At 56.6% G+C, this 18406-nt stretch overlaps 3 protein-coding genes across 3 annotated transcripts; 2 read left to right on the top strand and 1 right to left on the bottom strand.

The window, feature by feature from the left end:
* Window positions 1-1049: 1049 nt before the first annotated feature.
* On the top strand, window positions 1050-1552 carry LOC104574675 (dispanin subfamily A member 2b-like). Its single transcript, XM_010221942.2, has 2 exons — window positions 1050-1256; window positions 1370-1552. Exons 1-2 carry the CDS (start codon window positions 1050-1052, stop codon window positions 1550-1552), a joined length of 390 nt encoding a protein of 129 aa, XP_010220244.2.
* A 1897-nt stretch (window positions 1553-3449) lies between these two features.
* On the top strand, window positions 3450-4519 carry LOC104574674 (interferon-induced transmembrane protein 5). Its single transcript, XM_010221941.2, has 2 exons — window positions 3450-3635; window positions 4298-4519. The coding sequence occupies exons 1-2, from the start codon at window positions 3450-3452 to the stop codon at window positions 4517-4519; spliced, it is 408 nt and encodes a 135-aa protein (XP_010220243.2).
* A 3071-nt stretch (window positions 4520-7590) lies between these two features.
* On the bottom strand, window positions 7591-17653 carry PGGHG (protein-glucosylgalactosylhydroxylysine glucosidase). The gene is made up of 13 exons (XM_088534202.1): window positions 17386-17653; window positions 16791-17001; window positions 16080-16515; window positions 15083-15202; window positions 14804-14935; window positions 14337-14448; window positions 13148-13220; window positions 12510-12646; window positions 11733-11866; window positions 11522-11617; window positions 10891-10988; window positions 7851-8065; window positions 7591-7669 (listed from the first exon to the last, which is right to left on the bottom strand). Exons 1-13 carry the CDS (start codon window positions 17636-17638, stop codon window positions 7605-7607), a joined length of 2082 nt encoding a protein of 693 aa, XP_088390328.1. The 5' UTR covers window positions 17639-17653; the 3' UTR covers window positions 7591-7604.
* Between the last annotated feature and the right edge of the window lie 753 nt (window positions 17654-18406).

Raw genomic sequence — 18406 nt, 5'->3', positions numbered from 1 at the left:
TCCAGCTCCCGGGCTCCCTCCCGGAGCCTCGGGACAGGAGGAGCCTCGGAAGCCCCGGGATGGCTGGAGCGGCCCGCGGTGCCGCGCGGCGCCGCCGTGAGCGGAGCGGCCGCCGCGGCCACGGGAACGTCCCCGCGTGGCCTCGGAGGGGCCGGCGCGGCCGCGCCGTGCGGCTGGAAACGGCCTGCGGAGGCGACGGCGGCACCGCGGGGCGGCGCTGCCGCCGGGACCAGAACTGCGGAGCGGGGCGGAGCGGAGAGCGGAGCCCGGTGCTGTGTGCGGGGAGCCCCGCGCTGTGTGCGGAGCCCGGTGCTGTGTGCGGAGAGCCCGGTGCTGTGTGCGGGGAGCCCCGCGCTGTGCGCGGAGCCCGGTGCTGTGTGCGGGGAGCCCGGTGCTGTGTGCGGGGAGCCCGGTGCTGTGTGCGGGGAGCCCCATGCTGTGCGCGGAGCCCTGCGCGGAGCCCATGCTGTGTGCAGATCATGCCCAGGAGCTCCACATGGAGCAGGGCCCCGCGCAGAGCACCTCACATAGAGCGGGGCCCTGCCCAGAGCCCCATGCTGTGCGCAGAGCACGCCCAGGAGCCCTGCAGGGAGCAGAGTCCCGCACAGAGCAGAACTCCACGTGGAGCAAACCCTGCACAGAGCTCCCCGCATGGAGCGCAGAACCCCCTGAACCCCATGTGCAGCGGAGCCCCACGCGGAGCTCCTCACACAGAGCAGAGTGCCCCACTGATCCCCACACGGAGCAGAGCCCCATACGGAGCTCCCCACATGGAGCAGAGTGCCCCACTGAGCCTCATGCAGAGCAGAGGCTCCCCATGTAGAGCAGAGTCCCTCCTCGAGCCCCACACGGAGCTCCCCCCGCAGAGCAGAGCCTGGTGCCAAGCAGCCCATCCCCCCAGAGTAGATCCCCACACGGGGCGGCCCCAGCGCCCGCCAGGAAACAAAACCTGAGGTGGAGGCCGGGCTTCTCATTTGATCCTCCTTCTCATCACCCTCCTTGTCGTCCTTCTCTGTCACGATCCTGCTCTTGCTGCTGGTGCCGGAGCTATGGAGAGCGGCCAGAAGCCCTACACGCAGCTCCCCGATAGCCTGGATATGGAGCCGCTGCCGCAGGGTGCCACCGTGGTGCCGGTACCACCGGCCGTCCTGCCAGCCACCCTGCCACCCCGGGACTTCCTCGCCTGGTCCCTCGGCAGCCTCATGTACTTCAACTGCTGCTGCCTTGGCCTCATGGCCGTCATCTTCTCCATCAAGGTGGGAACAGCCGCTGCTGCTGCCGCCAGAGGGGCCCCAGGACTCCCGGCCTGCCTGGGACCCCCCTGTCCTGGTGTTGACTCCCACTTACGTCTTCCCCCCGCTTGCTCCAGTCCAGGGACCGCAAAATGCTCGGCGACCACAGCGGCGCCCTCAGCTACGGCTCCACCGCCAAGGGCCTCAACATCGCAGCGCTGGCGGTCAGCCTCATCATCATTATCATCGTCATCGCCATCGTGGCCAGCAACATGAGCCGCGCCAGCATGCTGAGCAGGCCTGTCTACCCCCTCTACTAGCCCCCGCGCTCTCCTGCTGCCCGCCGCATCCTCCTGCGGCGCTTCCCGTTGCGTCCGTGCGCGCCGGCGAGGAGGCGAGGCTGCTTTTCGACTTGCTGCTTGGCGCCGCGCGGATGCGCTGGCTTTTTAGCAGTGGCACCAAGTGCCTCCTGGGCAACTCTCCGGGAGGAGCAGCAGCTCCCAATAAAGGCTTTTTCCATGTTTTCCTCACGCCTCATCCTTTTTCCATGGCCCTGGGGGGGCTGTGAAGGGGCAGGCAGCAGCCGGCTGTGTTCAGAGGGGCTGGGGCAGGGGGGACAACGGACCCCTCTGCTCCCCCTCTCTCACTTCCTCTTTCGCGAGGGTTGCGGTTGCCGGAGAACTGCAGGGTTCGTTCTTTTATTTTTCCTCCCCCCCCCTTTTTTTTTTCCCACTCAAACAGCAGCGCCAGCAGCGAGCGAGCTCTCGGCCACGCTCCCCACCAGACGTGGCCACTGCTGGTCGCGGGGTCTGTGGCGCTGGGTGCCCGGTGCATCGTTTCTCCCCGGCTCTGCTCGCCGTCAGCGCGAACCGACACGTTTGCCGAGCCTCCTGCGCCCGGGCAGTGCGTGCGGCCACGGCGCTCGCACCGCGGAGGCGCCCGCGCAAGGAAGACGCGACGGCTTCGCCCGCCCCATCCCGCGCAGCCCCCAATACACTGCTCCTTCGCTCCCCTCCCGGGAGTACTGCTGCGCTCTCGTGGCGCGGGTGCTGCTGTCTGCCCCAGACCCACCACGCTCCGTCCCCTCAGTTCCCCAGAGTCGGCCCCACTGGGGTTCCCAGATCCCATCCTCCACATCCATCCTACCCGGCACCCCCGTCCTGCACCCCAGACCCACAGCGACCAGGCTCCCTCCCTGATCCAGTGCGACAGACTCAGCCCGGCTGGGTCACCCCGGCCTGGTCCCTCCGAACACACCTGATCCTCCCCAGCCCAGCCCGGTCCTCCCTCACATCCCCATGCTGGGGTTTAAGCCATTTGCAGTGTCCCAAACGAAGCTTCCCAACATGGCCCTGTGCGCTCATCACAGCCCGACGTTTCCCGCAGCCCATCAGGGCCACTTACTCATGGGGATGAACCCCAACGTCTCCAGCCACCACACACCTCCTCTTCCCCGTTGTGGCAGCACGTGGCAGCCACAGGGTGACAGTGCTAGCCAAGGGGAGCAAATCCCAGGTGCCGAGCGCGAGGCTCCACTCCTGCCTCGCTGGGAGCGCCGCACTGCCCCAAGCCCAACGGCCCCTCCGTTGATGCCATTGACCTGTGTCAATGCCATGCATTGATGGCATTGACGGGGGGTTCGCCACAGGACTATGTGAGATGCGTTGTCCTCGGCTCCATGGACCCAGAGGGTCTGCCTGATGTCTGCTCCTCTGGGTACCGGTCCCCTTTGGAGCGCCAGTGGCCCAGATGAAAGACTCGGGCCAACTTTTCCATTTGGACTAATGCAAAGTCCCAGCAAACAAGTGGAGAGGCTGGAGAGGCTGCTCTTGGTCATTGATCGCTTGCCTACAGGTTTCCCATGGATGCCTCCCGTTGCCTCCTTGGACACTGAGTTTCTCCCACAGGAACCGTGGCTCTGGCCCATCACGACCGCGGTCTGAGCACTTTGGGACTTTCCTCCCGGGAGGAACGCTGAGTATAAAAAGACACTGCCTATACCCTTGCCAGGAGCCTTGCAAACCCAGGCTGTGTTTCTCCTAGCTCCTGGCCAAGCATTTCTGATAACCACAGCTCAGGGTTGTAATTTCTCCAATTTATATATAGTGAAGCCGAGCCGCCGCCAGAGGCAGGGCCTATATAAGGGGGCTGCGTGCCCTGCTCCCCTGCACAGTGTCGCTAGCGCAGGAGAGCTGCGGGCTGCCCCTGCGCGTGGCCATGGACACCTCCTACCCCCGTGAGGACTACGTGCCCGCGACGTCCCGCAAGCGGGACCCTTCTCCCACTGTCATCACCATGGGCTCTGCCGTGGTGCCCCGCGACCACCTCATCTGGTCCGTCTTCAACACCATCTACATGAACTTCTGCTGTCTCGGGTTCGTGGCTCTTGCCTTCTCGGTCAAGGTAAGGACACCCTGTGCTGCCTGGCCCTGGGCAGGCTCCTCGCGGGACAGAGACAGATGGGACACAGGTGGTAACTGGAGATCTGCGTCTGGGCTTACCCAGTGCTCCCGAGAGCCTTCTCCGTGCTCTGAGTCGCTTGACATGTCAAGTGAGGGTTTTCCAAGGAGATACGGAGAGGAAATAGGGAATGCAGACTGCCTGGGAGGGTTGGGGTAGAGAAGGCTGCCCTTCCCCGCCACGGGAAGGGACGTGACTGCTCCTGGATCCGCAGGGAGGCAGGACGGCCATGGGAAGGGACGCGGGGGCTCCCGGAGCCGCAGGGAGGCAGGATGGGCATGGGAAGGGACATGGGAGCTCCTGGAGCTGCGGGGAGGCAGGACGGCCATGGGAAGGGACGCGGGGGCTTCCGGATCCGCAGGGAGGCAGGACGGCCATGGGAAGGGACGCGGGGGCTCCCGGAGCCGCAGGGAAGGCAGGACAGCCATGGGAAGGGACGCAACTGCTCCCGGATCCGCAGGGAAGGCAGGACAGCCATGGGAAGGGACGCGGGGGCTCCCGGAGCCGCAGGGAGGCAGGATGGCCACAGGCAGTTCGGGCACCATGGCCCCATTGCTTTTGCCACCCTCAGCTCAGCCGGCTGCCCCGTGTCCCGGCTCTTGCAGGCACGGGACCGGAAGGTGGCCGGAGACGTGGAGGCTGCGCGGCACTTCAGCTCCAAGGCCAGGTGCTACAACGTCCTGGCCACGGTGGGGAGCCTGGTGCTGCCTGCCCTGCTCGTGGCCCTCGTCATCACGGGCGTGCTGCACCTCTCCAAGCTCGCCCAGGACTCCATGGACTTCTTCAGCTACCAGCTCAGCATGAGCGATGACGACGACGACAAGTGACCGGCGGCCAAAGGGTTGGCAGGAGACTCCTCGGCGTGACTCGTGGCTCCCCAGAGAGGCCGCCCGTGCAGCCCAACGAGCCGCTCACGCTGCTGCCGTCTCTGCCGTCCCCAGCCCCAGGATGGCACACACGCACATGGAGCCCGCGGGCCCCAGGACGCGTCCCACCAGCTTTCCTGCCCTCAGAGGGCCACGCAGGGCGAGGAAGCAACCGCCACAGACCCTTCTGGACTGGTTCATTTCATTCACCTTGTTTTTTTGTGTTTTTTTTTTTTTTCTTTTATCACTTCATATGTGTAGGCTACAGCATGCAGCCGGCCTCGGGGATGACTATTCAAATCATTAAACCATCAGAGCCTGCGCGAGTCCTCTGCGTGCGTTTGTGTGTGCAGGGCAGCGGGGGACGCGCAGGGCTGCCTTCGCGCTCGGCCCATGCTCTTCCCCGCGAGCCGACCGTGCGATTCACGCTGCTGTTACGGACACCCGGCCTAAAACAGCCATGGAGGGCGCAAGAAGGTCACGGGGCGCCCGCCTATGTCTGAGGAAGGGAAGGAAGGCAGCGAGTGGCACCTGCTGGGCAAAAAATAGCAAAATAAGGTATTATCCCCTCTGAATGGAGCTGGCATCTGTAAATGCACTGCAGGAAAGCAGGAATCCTCTGTTTTGAACCCTTTGGCCCCAAAGCAGTGGGTTCCTCCTTTACCCCTTCTCTGTTAGCGTCTCACTCGGGGAGAAGCAGGGACATTTTTAGAGCTCTCTGGAGATGTCCTGCAATTCCCACCGGGAAGTCCCTGCAGCAAGCCGAGAGCAGGTGGGGGCTCACCGGAATCCTGCCGGAGCCAGGTTGGGATACTCCGGGCACAAGGACAGCGCTCCCATCTCCCCTTGCCACGATCCAGGCCTCAGATAACGGCTCTGCCCAAGGTATCGGAGGTGGCCGCAGCTTCTGCCCCAGGTATTTGCGGCAAGAAAGGGAGTAATTTGCAGCTCTTGGTGAAAGGAGATGCTGACACAGCCCAAGACCCGTTATCCCGGGGTGGAAGGAGGGGTGTTTCAGTCCTGCCCCGATGCTGGGAGCCAGGGGTAGTTAGTGGTGCAGCGGTTTTTGGCAGGGGTGCCGCAGAGCTGGGGTAATTACAAGGCCGGGACCGTCTCTGCTCCTTCCCTAAGCATTCCCACATGCTGCCTGCAGCGCGGAGCCACCACAGGGCTTTTTATAAACTCCCGGGGAGTAAACTGCGAATTCTGAGGTTTGCTTACAGAAAAGCAACAATAAAAAAAGGGCTTTGAAGCGCCCTTGTTTGACACGTCTGCTGTAGAAAACGCATGTCACAGGTAGGTGGTGGAGCAGGGAGAGGAGACACCAAAACTGCGTTCAGGAACGAGGAAGCGGCAGCAGAAGCTGCTGCAAGCCACGGTATGGAGCGCCGGGCCCTTCAGGGCGTCGCGCCCCAACATCTGTACCCACAGCGCATGCCCAGGGCTTCTACTTTCCAACACAACCTGCCCCTCTTAACCAGAAGCTGTGGCTCCAGGGACGCGACTTTAGTTTGCCCAGGCTATAAAAGGCCAGCGGCAGCCTCCCCCTCGGGCCTTTAATGCATCCTTTGCCCCTCCCCAGGCCAGCCGACCACCCCTTCCTGTTCCTCCTTGTGCTGTTTCCAGAAGACATGTTCGAGCAGGCACATGGCTGCGGAAGACGCTCGGCTGCAGGAGCGGTGCCGTTCAAGCCGGGGCTTGCCTTGCCTGAGCCCAGCGAGCCGAGGGCCAAGGGCTGGTGCCTCCGTTCTCCAGCCTCCACTGAGCTCGTTCGGAAGCTCGGCACCAGGAAAGAGAGCGTCACTCCTGCAGCGCGGGCGGAGAGCTCATCTGCACTGACTGCAGCATTCGTGGTTTTCTAGGACACCAAAAAAATGCCTTTGAGCACGTACCTGACACCTCCTCCCTTCCTGCTTGTGCTGGTTGGGCAGAGGAACAGCTCTGCGCTCGTTCCCGTCTGACATAACATTAACAGCGGTCGATGCCTGTGTTTTCTCTACCCCTTCACGCTTCAAGTTGCATTGGGCCTCAAGTCTCAAACTGCTTCAAGGGAGAGATCAGAATGTAGACAATGGGATAAAAGCTTAAATTGTTGGGTATGCTTGCTATAATCAGAATAACTTGAAAGAAAAGGAAGTGTATGCCAGCCAGAACTGGGCTAAGATGGTTCCAACCGCTTAAAAGTACCTGCAGAGCTGCCATGGAAGGTGCATGTTACTCAGCCACGGGACAGGCCCTCTAGGAACTCAGGTTAATTCAGATTTTTGTTTTGTGACTCAAATTAAAGTTATTGTCAGGTTTAGTCCTGCTTTTGCCTGCCCTGCAACAAACTGAGCTAGGTAAGCAAGGAGGAAAGGGTAAAGTCGGTATGTGTATGGAGAAGGTAGGATTTAGTGCACGTACACCCTGGATCAAATACAGATTCATTCAACTAGAAACACCCTTGTAAATGAAGATGTTTAAAGCATTAATAAACCGGTCACGGATGTTTAGAAAACAGCAGAGGACTGAATGCAAACAAGGCAGCTCGATCCAGTGGGATGTTCATGCGCATGGTGCGGTGCAGAAAGTCCACAGAGAGCGTTAGCTGCTTCCAAATAGCCAAGTCAGAGAATTTCTTGGTGTTTGGCCTCCCCAGGATTGTTAGAGATTGCAGGTGATTTGTTTCAAACTGGGCCTAAACATCCCACCTTCACCCGATTGCAAATCCCCCTCTCTGAATGACCAAATCCATCACGATCCTCGGGGAGAACCTGCTGCGCACTTACAACGTGACAGATAACAACAAGTCAAGCAAAACTTGAAGCCTGATTGAAAATTGATTCCCAGAGCCTGTGAGGAGCCAGGCCCAGAGCCAAGGGAGGAGAAGGTGTACACAGTCCCACGGGGCACACGTTTTTTGGTACAGACCGGGACACCCACCCACCGCATGGCAGCATGGGGTGCCTTGACCCTTCCTTTTCGCCAAGAGCTTCTGCTCCCTGACTTGTTTCTGTGACTCGGGGGATACTAGTACCTGCCACACAAGCCCCATATCCACTGGGGTTTAAAACGCCTCAGCAGACGACCTCCGAATCCAGCCAGCTGACGTGGAGAAAGAGACGCTCTGCCCTGCAACAAAGCCAAAGCACGTGAAGGGTGGGAATGGCTTCTCCCGCGCTCTTCCTTGCAATATTTTAAGAATCCAGCCCAAATGATGACTTTCTAAATGGCTAGAGAGGAGAAAACGCTGCCTGATAACCACTTGGCCAACTCGCCCTCCAGAAGGCTCCGTGCCCAGCAGACACTGTACCTTCATACAAAAGAAGTCGCTGCCCCGATTCCTCCAGCACGGCCTCCAGGAGAGATGCTGGTGGGCCACGGGGAGACTTAGTCACCTTGATCTTCATCTTTTCTTTGGTGATGGTGAACTTGAGCTTGTTGCCCAAGTAGGAGACTCCAGTGACTTTCAATTTATCGATGTCATTAGGACACGCAGGGTCAAAGCGAAGGCTGCTCTTAGTAATCCTGCAAAGGAGGAGCAAGTCAGTGGTGGGAATAACCAGGGCCACAAACAAAAAAAGCCATTTCCCAAGACAGCACAGCCCCATATCCCCCAGGGTCCAGCCCTCTTACTCCTTCCATAGCTCAGCAAGAAGCTCTTGGCAAATCCAGAACACACCACTGAAGCATCTGCTGCAGAGCTACTCAGGCTATGGCACCACCAACCCAAACCCTGAGGCATTTTTGTCCCTGCTCCAGCTCAGTTATTTCGACACAGCTGTCCAGGGTCCATGGGGTTCATTCGACTGGATTTAAAAACAAACAAACAAAAAGCTTTTTCGTACATTTCCCACTACTAGAGGTGGTTATGCCGGCAAAACTAAAGGAATGGCTCACTCCGCGACAGGGAGGAGAAGAGGCAGCAGGAAAAATAAGTGGGAAGCAGAGGCGGCTATTCATAGGAATTGTCACCAAAATCCACTAGGATGCAACGGTGGGCTCAGGCTCTAGGCCATGGTCAGTACTGGAACTAAACTCTAGCAACGTGAATAGCTGAGAAGAGTGCTGGTGGTGTCTGCAGCCTGGATTTGTAGGATGCAAACTCAGCTCCAGGCAAAAGAAAACCTAATAGCAACTGCATGTCACCACTTACCACTGTTCTGAAAGCTGTATGGCCCCACTAAGGAAATAGTGGGAGTTATTCACCTCAGTCCTAGCGGAGATATCCCAGGAAGTGCTGCTAAATTAAATTGAGACTTCAGACCACCCCTTTCAGCTGTCAGTAATCTGCTGTGTTAGACATGCGCATGCATAGCTGGGCTTTCCCTTTCCCTCCAGGCTGTGACAGTGAAGCTGCATTCACAAACCTGCAGCAGTTCCTGCTCTTGCCTATTTGAAGGGCTTCCAATTCAGCGCTATCCCTGTGGTTTGCAAAAGCTGGGATTGAGGTTTTCAGCGGGGGAATGTGGCAGCTCACACCCAGCTCCACCAAGAGCCTGGTGGGTCCCTCGACAAACACTGGCCACACACACACGCACAGTAAAAACACATATAGTTAGTGCTAGAAGGCTTTGTTACAAATCAAAAGGCTTGTCAGCTTGATCCACCCCCAGTTAAACGCTAAGAATACCCTCGAGGGACTCTTGCTTCAGGGATGAAACCACTAGGTTGGGGATCTGAGAAAAAGCTCTGAAATTATACGAATGACTTAAAGCATTTTCAGAGACATTTAAATGCTCGAGGTTCTAGCAGAAGCCCGAAGACCTTCAGGGTCACATAAGCATATCCTTCCTAAGGCACTAAAGAAGGTTTTACACCTGTATGTGCTGCATTTTTCGCAGGCGAAGCTGGCAGTTTGTCGTGCTATCTCATTAAGGGGCACAGTAAAATAATCCAGAGGGGCAAAAACCAATGGGCTTGAGTAGGTTGATTTTATTCGCCAGCACAAGATCTTTGTGATCACAACATCCACCATTAATCGGCAGGACTGTTATAAGGGATAGTCTTATCAATGGGTAAAGAGCAACCAGCAATGAGCGCAACTAAGTGGAGCACCCTGCAGTAAAATGTTACAGCAATTCCACACCCTGGGTGTGCAGGGGCCTCTCAGCCTTCCAAGGAGCTACCTTAGCCCAACAGCCCCAGGCAAGGGGAAGGGAGGGATCCTCAGCCCGGCCGGAGGAGCTGGCCAGCTGCCGTTCCTGATCCCTGCTCAACTCATCCATGCTGGACGCTCTCTTTCCTGCCCTTAGGGACGGGGTATGTGACTGCGCCATGGTCGTTCTTGCAAGGTGCTCCTCCAGCACCTTCAGGCGAGATCCGTGAGGGTATCTGCTCTTTGATTCAGTTGGCTTCTTGCTAGGTAGAAGTCTCAGGCCAGAACCAACCTCCAGACAACCTCCTGCGAACCAGCTAGAACCAACTGCTTTGCTGGAAACCAGCCGACCGCCATCGCTGCTGCTTAAATAAACCAACAAGACCTTGATGCAGACACCTTCCTCTTTTCTTTACGTTCCACCCTGCATCCTGCCTAGAGAAAGCCTGTTTGTGAAGATCAAATACCTTCAGGTTTCTTCCTGTCTCAGTAGTGTCACAAAAATGGCAATATCCACCATTGCCCAGTAGTGTCATGCACAAGCAACACGGATAGAAGGGGGTTTCTGCCTCTGGTAATTCCCTTCCTATTCAGCAGAGATAAGGAAAGGAAGCCAGAAAACAGTTTGATAAAGCAGCAGTTTTGCTCAAGATTGTTGTCCTCATTTTTTCCCCTCAAAAGGAGGTAAGTTTCCATGTGACATTTGAGTCAGTGGGAGAGAGTGCTAGACCAGAGGGCTGAGCTTGGAGAGTGACACTTACCCTTGCAGTATGACTCAGACCCTACTCTGAATCTCTGTTTCCACTCTTTGAAATAGAAAGCACATGCCTACTGCGGTGTGGTGTGATGGTAGCTGCAGAGGGTGAGGATTGCTATTTGCAAAAGTGGTTTACAACGAAACAGCCTTTCTGAATAAGCAGCAGGGCTCTGTTGGTCTAACTTTGGCTCCCTTTGAAGCCTTAAAACACTGATGTGGCTGCAGGAGAAATGGAGCAAAGTTCATTGCTTCCAAAAACTCTGCTCTGTTCCTCACTAGCCAACAAGTAGCCACGACTTCCTCAGGACTTGCAACAGTCCTGCTCCTGCTTGTCCCTCACCCACTAGGAGTTTCTGATGGGCATGTTCTGGAAGCTGCTACATGCTCAAAGCTCCTTTCTTTTTCACCAGTAACAGCGTGTTGCTCCCATTGAATGACGTGGTTTCCAGAGACTTTCAGTTGCTTGGAAAGTAAAGAAGATACCAACATAGGTCTCACCTGAACCCTGTGTAGCCAAAGAGGATAGCTTGCAAGAATCCACCCATCCCTGTCAGGAAGTTCACAGCTCCTGATCCATCAGAGTTTTCCACCCAGATCTGCTCCAGCAAGAAAAAGAAATGACTTAGCAGTTGTACTGGAGCTCTTCATATAGTCATGTGGGTTTGGAGATGGTTAATGTCTTTACTGTCACGCATTCAGGGTGCTGCAAGGATCATACTGTGCTGCCCATCTCAGCACGCGGTGCTGGGCTCTGATACGTCTCCAAGTCCCAACTTCAGTCGCCTCCCCACCCCTGAGAGACAGAAGGAAGCCTGAAGCGGGCATGATGTTGACCCCTTGGCTTTGTATTCCCTGGTAGGAAGGAGGTGTCTCCTCACAGCTCATTGGAAGCATGCAGAGAGGAGACAGAGCCTGCAGCCTCTTATCTTGATATAACAATAACCTGGAGGCCACAAGCGCAGTCATCATAGGCTCCACAGTCCAAATGATATTTCTTTCTGGCCTGTTTCCAAATAGGTCACGGAACAGTTGAGGTGGGAAGGGACTTCTGGAGCTACAGGTCCCATCACACTGAGAGGCAAAAAGCATTTGTGACAGCAAAGCGGCAACCACACTGCACACAGCTAACCTTGAAGGGCTCCGTGATGTTGCTGAAACATTTGTTCAGTTGACTCTGTGCTCTTTCCATTTCCTTTAGCTCCAGCCAGCCCACAGCAAACATGCTCTGCAGGGGAGAAAACTGTCCTTTCACCTGCTGCTGCCCCCTCCAAGGATCCAGCTCAGATGGAAACTCCCACTTTGCTGACGAATCCCAGCCCAGGCTTTGCCCCTTGCCTTACCCAGGTCATGGCTGGCCCATCCGGCACAGTGACGGGTTCATACATCTCCAGGTCGTTTCTCCGGACTTCAGCGCTCATGGGGTACATCAGGGGGAACCCAAGCAAGACAACATCAGCCTGTTTCACGGGCTCACCTGGGGAAAGGAGCCAACATCTGTCGGACCCTGTATGCCAGCTGGAGGTGACTGGCAGGTTGATGGTCCTTTTACTGAGGAGAACAAATCTGACTTGCAGAGAATCACAAGCTTAAGAAAACACGATGCCACGTCAACAGGGGAAAGATAACAGAACTGCAAAGAGGGCCTGGGCAGCAGGGTTGGAGATGCCAGAATGTGCATTTCCACTTTAACTAGCCCTTCGCTTTTCAGAGGGCCAGTGTTTTTCAGAAAGGGCAGAAATTGGCCTTGGAAAAATAGCTAGCCTTAATGATCAGAAACGGGTTCGTAGCAACCGTTTTGCCTGCAGTCCAGTACCTCAAGTACTACAGGCCTCTTTTTTTTACTCTTTGTACCTGATTTTCCTGATTTTATGAGGCCAGTAATGAGAAACGATCCACCAAGCAGCAGAAACCACTTCCCAAACAGGTTCTTTGGAAAAGGAAGGCAATTTAAGTGATTTCACACCACGGGTGTGCTCAGGCAGCGGCACTGCAATTCCCTCTCTCGGCTGACCCTGTCTCCATCACTCCTGCCTTTGGACTAGCCAGAACCCCCACTGAGGACTGACTTCAGCTAGAGCAGTGACCAAGCCCGGCTCTTCTGCTGCCCCTGCCCTCACCTGGGCTGTAACCATCATACTCGGGATGGTATTTCTTCTCTGCATCAAAGGGCACTTTCAGCTTCTCGGCGCGCTCCACCCACTCCTCTGGCATGGGGAGCGAGAGGTCCCGCGCAACGTCCGCTGCAAAACATAAACTGAGAAGAACCAAGCAACAACCATTCGCATCAACTCTGGGTGCCTGTGACACCTCCAAGAGTGAAAAATAGGGAAGGGAATATACAGAAAGAACTGAGTGGTGTTCCTTGCAAAGAAACAGTTACTTTAAAAGAATCTGGGTCAAAGCATAAAACTTGGACAAAGTGTCATCATCACTGGAGATGGAACACAGTGTCTATAACTTTAGATGTCTTCACCTGGCTAATTGTATAGATTTCCCACCCAACACCGTGAGAGAGATGCCCTTGCATTTCTGCTCTCAGTAGTGAAACTCCTCTCAGTAACACAGAAATGGAACAGGGCAGACGAATCACCATGAAAGACCAGCTTCTCCATTGACTGTAGAGGAAGCCAGAGGAGATCAGCTCCAAAACAGAGACACGCAAAGAGAGAAAAGGTGTATTGCACGTTGGAGTCTTGTCAGATTGTGAAGCAGAAAAGAGAGGTAGTCCGGAGCTTCGACAAAGCATGCGCGTTACCTCCTCTGGGCCAAGGCGTTGGTGTAAACAGAGTTATCAACCCGGTAATGATACTCATCGGGGGGCATGACACCTGAAGGGAGAGGCAGGACACACTTCACTCCGCAGCACGCCCAAGGCTCGGTGCCTCCGTGCCCCCGCTGCCGCGACACATGTCCGCAGGCCTCCCCAGTCGGGCAGGACGCCGCGCTACGTGGTGGCGCTTGTGAAGGAGACACGTGCTGGCTTAAAGCTTTGTGTGACACAGTCTGAGCCTGCAGGCACCCCCCTCGCTTCAGGGACGAGACCCACAGGCGAGGTGATCTTCGAGTTGCTGGGGGGATATTTTTCCCTACCGACAAGCTCGGATCTTCTCTTTGCTCAGCGTGTACAGCTTATCCCCAGGAAGAGACAAGCCCAGGAGAAAAGTGAAAACAGCCATTTAAATACACGATTCTTTTTGGGATCCTGGGCTCTCTGCAAAGGATCTGCAGACCAAGAGCTGCTTCAGGCAACTCCAGGGACGTTTTTAGCTCTGATCACCCCAGCTGTGCATGGAGCCCTTGGCTCTTACTGAGCCTGCTGCTCCAGATCCTGCTCCCACACACACACCTCTGCTTCACTTCTAGCTTTCTTCAAAGCCCTCGTTCAGTGGGAAACACAAACAGCACCTACCAGTGCTTAAACAGCATAAGATATACACACGTATATGTATGTCGTCTCAGTGCTGCAGAGTCCTTTGCCTCTAAAGCCTCGTGAAGGCAATGCCCTGCATTTTCCCTAAATCCCAGCAGTCACAACAGCAGACCTGAAATGGCATCTGTTCTTGTCACGTCAGCTCGTGCTGCCGAAGGAGGAGACATTTGGAGTTATCCTTTGAGAGCCAAGGGACTGAGAGAAACAACTGCTACTGTGGCACTGAGAAGAGAAGATATGAACTAACACACAAACCTCTGGGCTGGCAGAATTCAGCACTGTGACCAAGGGAGGGAAAAGACACTTTAGGTGAGCTTGGGCTGCACAGAACTTGCTAAGGAAAAGAGATCTTGGCATCTATGCCCTGTGTTTACATGGCCAGGAATATGTTCCACGAGATACTCGAAAGGGCAGGAGTCTCAAGTGCCCATGGACTCAGGTCCAGCTGGAAGGGCTCTGAGTTTCTTCTTGCAAGGTCTTTCCCCATAACAAGGGCTGGCAGCTGCAGAAGTACCTTTGATGTGGTAGCATTGCTCCTCCTCATTCCACACCATGCGGCTGCACCAGTACTGAGCCACGGCACTGACGAGGGTCCAGCCTCCATCCTCCCTGAACAGCTTCTGGTCCTGGAAGGACCCGCACCAGAGAAAAACGGAGACAGGGGAACATGAGAAAGAGACTCTACCAGGCCCAAATTCAGTGAGATGACAGGAACTCTAATGAAACAGACATAGGAGGAGAAGAGGACAGGAAAACTGGCCTGGATTGAGGCAACAGGGTGCTGAGCCATCCATGAGGAGCAAGGACAGAAGAGCCAAGGCTGAAGAAGGGGACCTGTGGTGTTAATGGCAACTCTGAGTGGAGCAGATAACAGCAGAGCTTCTCTGGGAAGGGACAGCATCAATCAGCAGATGCCCTGCAGGCCTTGCCACCGGGCTGGCCCCTTGCGTGTGCCAGCCACGTGTCACCCGCTCCCTTTACCTGTGTGGTGTGATAATACTGCTCAAAGGCCATCAAAACATCCCCTGTGACATGAATTTCTTGAGCTCCATAAATCTCCTCCGGGCAGACTTCCCGGCCGGTGGCTGCGCTCTCCCAGGGAAACTTGGCACCCTGGCAGGAGGAAACACCGTGGGGCAGGTGGGCTTCCCCGCTGCCTGCGGGCAGTGCCCAGAGGAACCACCGAGGAGGGGCAAAGCCCGAGTGTCCTTCTGGGTGGTGCTGGCTGGGCTGAGCACAACCCCAGCTCCCTGTCCCCACCTCGTAGCCCTGCTCCTGCGCATTGCGAAAAGCTCCTCCCAGCGTGCGAATCCGGTACTCCAAGATGGCTCGGGCTGCTTCAGGATAAAACAACAGGATGTTCGGGAATATCCAGGTGTCCTGGAAAGAGCAAAGCAAGGCACATCATTAGGGGCTGATGGTGGAAGGGGCTGCTGGTGGGGGACATTCCCACCATCCTTCAAGCACAGCTCCATTCCTCATCCCTGTTCGTGCTCCGACTGTGATTTTGCCGCTGCCCAAGGGTGCTATCACCTCGGCTTATTAAAAGGAATGTATCCATAAGGGAATGTTTCTGCTCCCACAGACATGGCCAGGCGCCCCGTGTCTGCCATGCTACGCTAGTCCTTCCCAGGGTATCTCGCTAAAATAATCATAGCAGGAATCCCCACCACACAAGACAGGGGAGGCAGGAGTCCTCCAAAGACTTGTGCTACAGAGGGGAGAGTCAAAACCAGGGAGAAGCAATCAAGAACTGAAAAGACTTGTCCACTGAGAGACCAGACTGGGCTTTGCACAGGAGGAGGAATTGCCCCAGTATAATCCAGCAGTGAAATCCTTCCATTTTTTCTCTGGTTAATTCAGGCATGATAAGGCTCACCCACACCCTGTTTTCTGCCTGTGGCAGAGCCGAAGCTGGGTAGGCAGATTCATCTCACTAATTTTAAAGAGCTACAAGTTTGTGCCCTCGCTCTAAGCTAGTCACTGAGGATCCCTGTGCGTTGGCCTCCCTGGAGCGAGTGACCAAAACCGCCTTAGCCCCAGATATCAGCTTAGAGAGATCCCTCAGTTGACCTATACAGCCAGCACAGGTGAAAAGGCTCCTCTTGGAGGAAACTGAGATAGGAAAACAGTCTGGGCCTTGGCAGCTGCTACCAACAGAGCAGGAGCCTGGGGACGAGATGCCTCCCGCTGGGCTGCTCAGCCTCAGCTACTGCGGAAAAGCTGCACGTCCCGGGTACCACCAGCCCCAGCCTACCTGGTCCCAGAAGACGTGTCCCCAGTAGTCCTCCCCCTGCCCGCCGTTGGACAGGCCCCCGGGGCTGATGCCGTGGAAGGGGACGGAGGGCTCGCCGAGGGGCGGGCTGGCGCTCAGCAGGTAGTAGAGGCACCCGTGAAGGGCCCGTCGCAGGGGCAGGGGCCCGTGGAGCTCCACGCGGCTGCCTCTCCAGCGCGCCGCCCAGGCCTCCACGTGGCCGGCGTGGAGGCTGCCGCGGGCGGCGCGGGCCGTGCCCTCGCTGTAGCACCTCCGCACTTCCTCCGCGCTCTCGGCCACCGCCGTCACGAAGTGCCAGCTCCTCTCCCGCTCCTCGGCGCGCAGCGTCACGGCGGGTGGCACCGGGGTCCACAGCATGTGCACCGTGGGCTGAGGGCCCCCCTCCACCTCGGGGACCAGTGTCTTCCCGTAGACGTAGCTACAAGAGACAGCAAGCAAGGGGGAAGGGACAGTGGGGCAGGGGGCATTCGGTGCACATCAGCTAGCTCAAACCTGCTCATAGACAGGGGAATGGCCCCATAGCAGCTGAATACCTGGCTCCTGTTCCCGTGTGGGATGGGCGCTCCTTTGACCCCATGCTTATCCAGCTAGTCCCACCCTTGCTTTTGCAGCTCATTTTCTGTCTGAGAGCAGAAATCTACAGGCTATGAAGGACATGGGGCAGGCAATGTCCCCGTCACGATCCGGACTCACTGTGCTCCCTGGAAGTCTGGTCCTTCGTATAGGTCTAGATCCTGGCTCTTCAGCACCAAAGGCACCTGGAGCTGCACCACGATGGGCTGCCCGGTGTGCGCCGCTCGCTGGATGGTGATGCTGAAGGCCATCAGATGGACAAGGGAGTGGTGAGCATAGATCTGATGGGTGGCCGTATAATCTGCTGACTGAAGCACGTGGCTGAAGGTTCCTGGTAGGGACAATGAGAGCCATCAGGCGATCTGACATTGGTATCTCCTTTAAGACAAGGCAAATAACTTTCTGCATTCATTTGAATTTATTGACTGCATCTCCTTTGACTGCAAGACCAGAGTGTGCACGCAGACTCCAATACCTGAAGCTAGGCCACAGAAATCCCATATCTCGGATGGCGATGCCTCCAATCAGCACGTGGATGAACAGAGGCTGGGGAGGACCAAGGCAACCCCAGAGACCTCATGGAAGAGGCAACACAAGCAAGGAAAATGTTAACTTCTAAAAGGGGGTCGCTGACAGTTGCAGGAAAAGAGGGGTGAACAGGATACAACAGAAAAAGGAAGTTGCACGCAGGCAGATTCCTGCCCCTGCTGTTTACCTGTGCGCGTGTTCAAGGTGAAGGTCTCGGTCAGCTTGTCTGCACTGGGCTTGGTCATCCTAACGTTGACAGGGCTGGGGATGTCGGCGCGGTGCGTGTCTCCCCCAGCCCCGTTATACACCCCGTTGACATGCAGGACGTCCCGATACACACGGGTGCCCAGGTAAGCGTTGGTCACCGTAGCTAGAAGCCGCGGGTCTGAAGGCAGAGAAGTGGAGGTGAACACAGCGGGGTCCTCCTCGATATCAGCCATTTTTCCCAATCTGACCTGCAAAACAAAGTCAGGGACAGGGGCTGAACACAGCGATCGCCAGTTCCTGACGGGGACGACGTCAGTGCAAGGCTTAGCGTAGGCACGTTGGAAACGCAGAGATAACAAGGAGCACTACTTATCTCTGCATCAGCCTTTCTGCAACGCCCGCTGCTCGGCGCCGTGGCCTTCTCCTGCACTGGCAGCCCAGTGACATCTCTGAGGTCTCTCTCTGAGCACCGCATCCCACCCTGCCTCTCCCCGTGGTGTTTTTTATCCTTCTGAACTTTCCTCTCTGGCGACGCTCCTGTAACTAGGGGCGCTGCCTCCTTCGCAGCTTCCTTTTTGCCTTCTTCACTTCAGGCGTCTCCCAGCGGCTTTCCAAGCTTCCCCAGGCCCCACTGCCCTGGTCGCTTCCCCCATCTTCTCTTCCCCTGTGCTCTCTGCACAACGATACGACTCGTTTCTCCCACTACGCAGCACGACAGAGCCCTTATCTCTCATCATCTCCTCCTCCTCTCAAAGCACCTCAGCCAGAGAAGCTCCTGCAAACTCCAGCCCCATCTGCCCGCTTCCCCTTGCCTCCCTGCTCCCTTTTGCTGTCAGGGACTTCAATTCCTGGCTTGCTGTCACTGCTTCACCCTGCAAAAGGGGGTGCTAGCAGGTGCCTGTGCCCCGAGCAATGTTTGAAACCCCGGATGAAGCGGGAGACACGCAGGCTCTCGTCCAGGGCAGCTGCAAAGGCAGACGGTGGCCGCGCTCCTGGGCACC

Source organism: Tinamus guttatus, unplaced genomic scaffold (assembly GCF_059628265.1).
Source record: "Tinamus guttatus ecotype Peru unplaced genomic scaffold, ASM5962826v1 Tinamus_guttatus_pri_ptg000546l, whole genome shotgun sequence".
Classification (NCBI taxonomy): Eukaryota; Metazoa; Chordata; class Aves; order Tinamiformes; family Tinamidae; genus Tinamus; species Tinamus guttatus.
The sequence above is the reverse complement of the archived record's forward strand: the minus strand, read 5'-3'. Positions and strand labels throughout refer to the sequence as shown.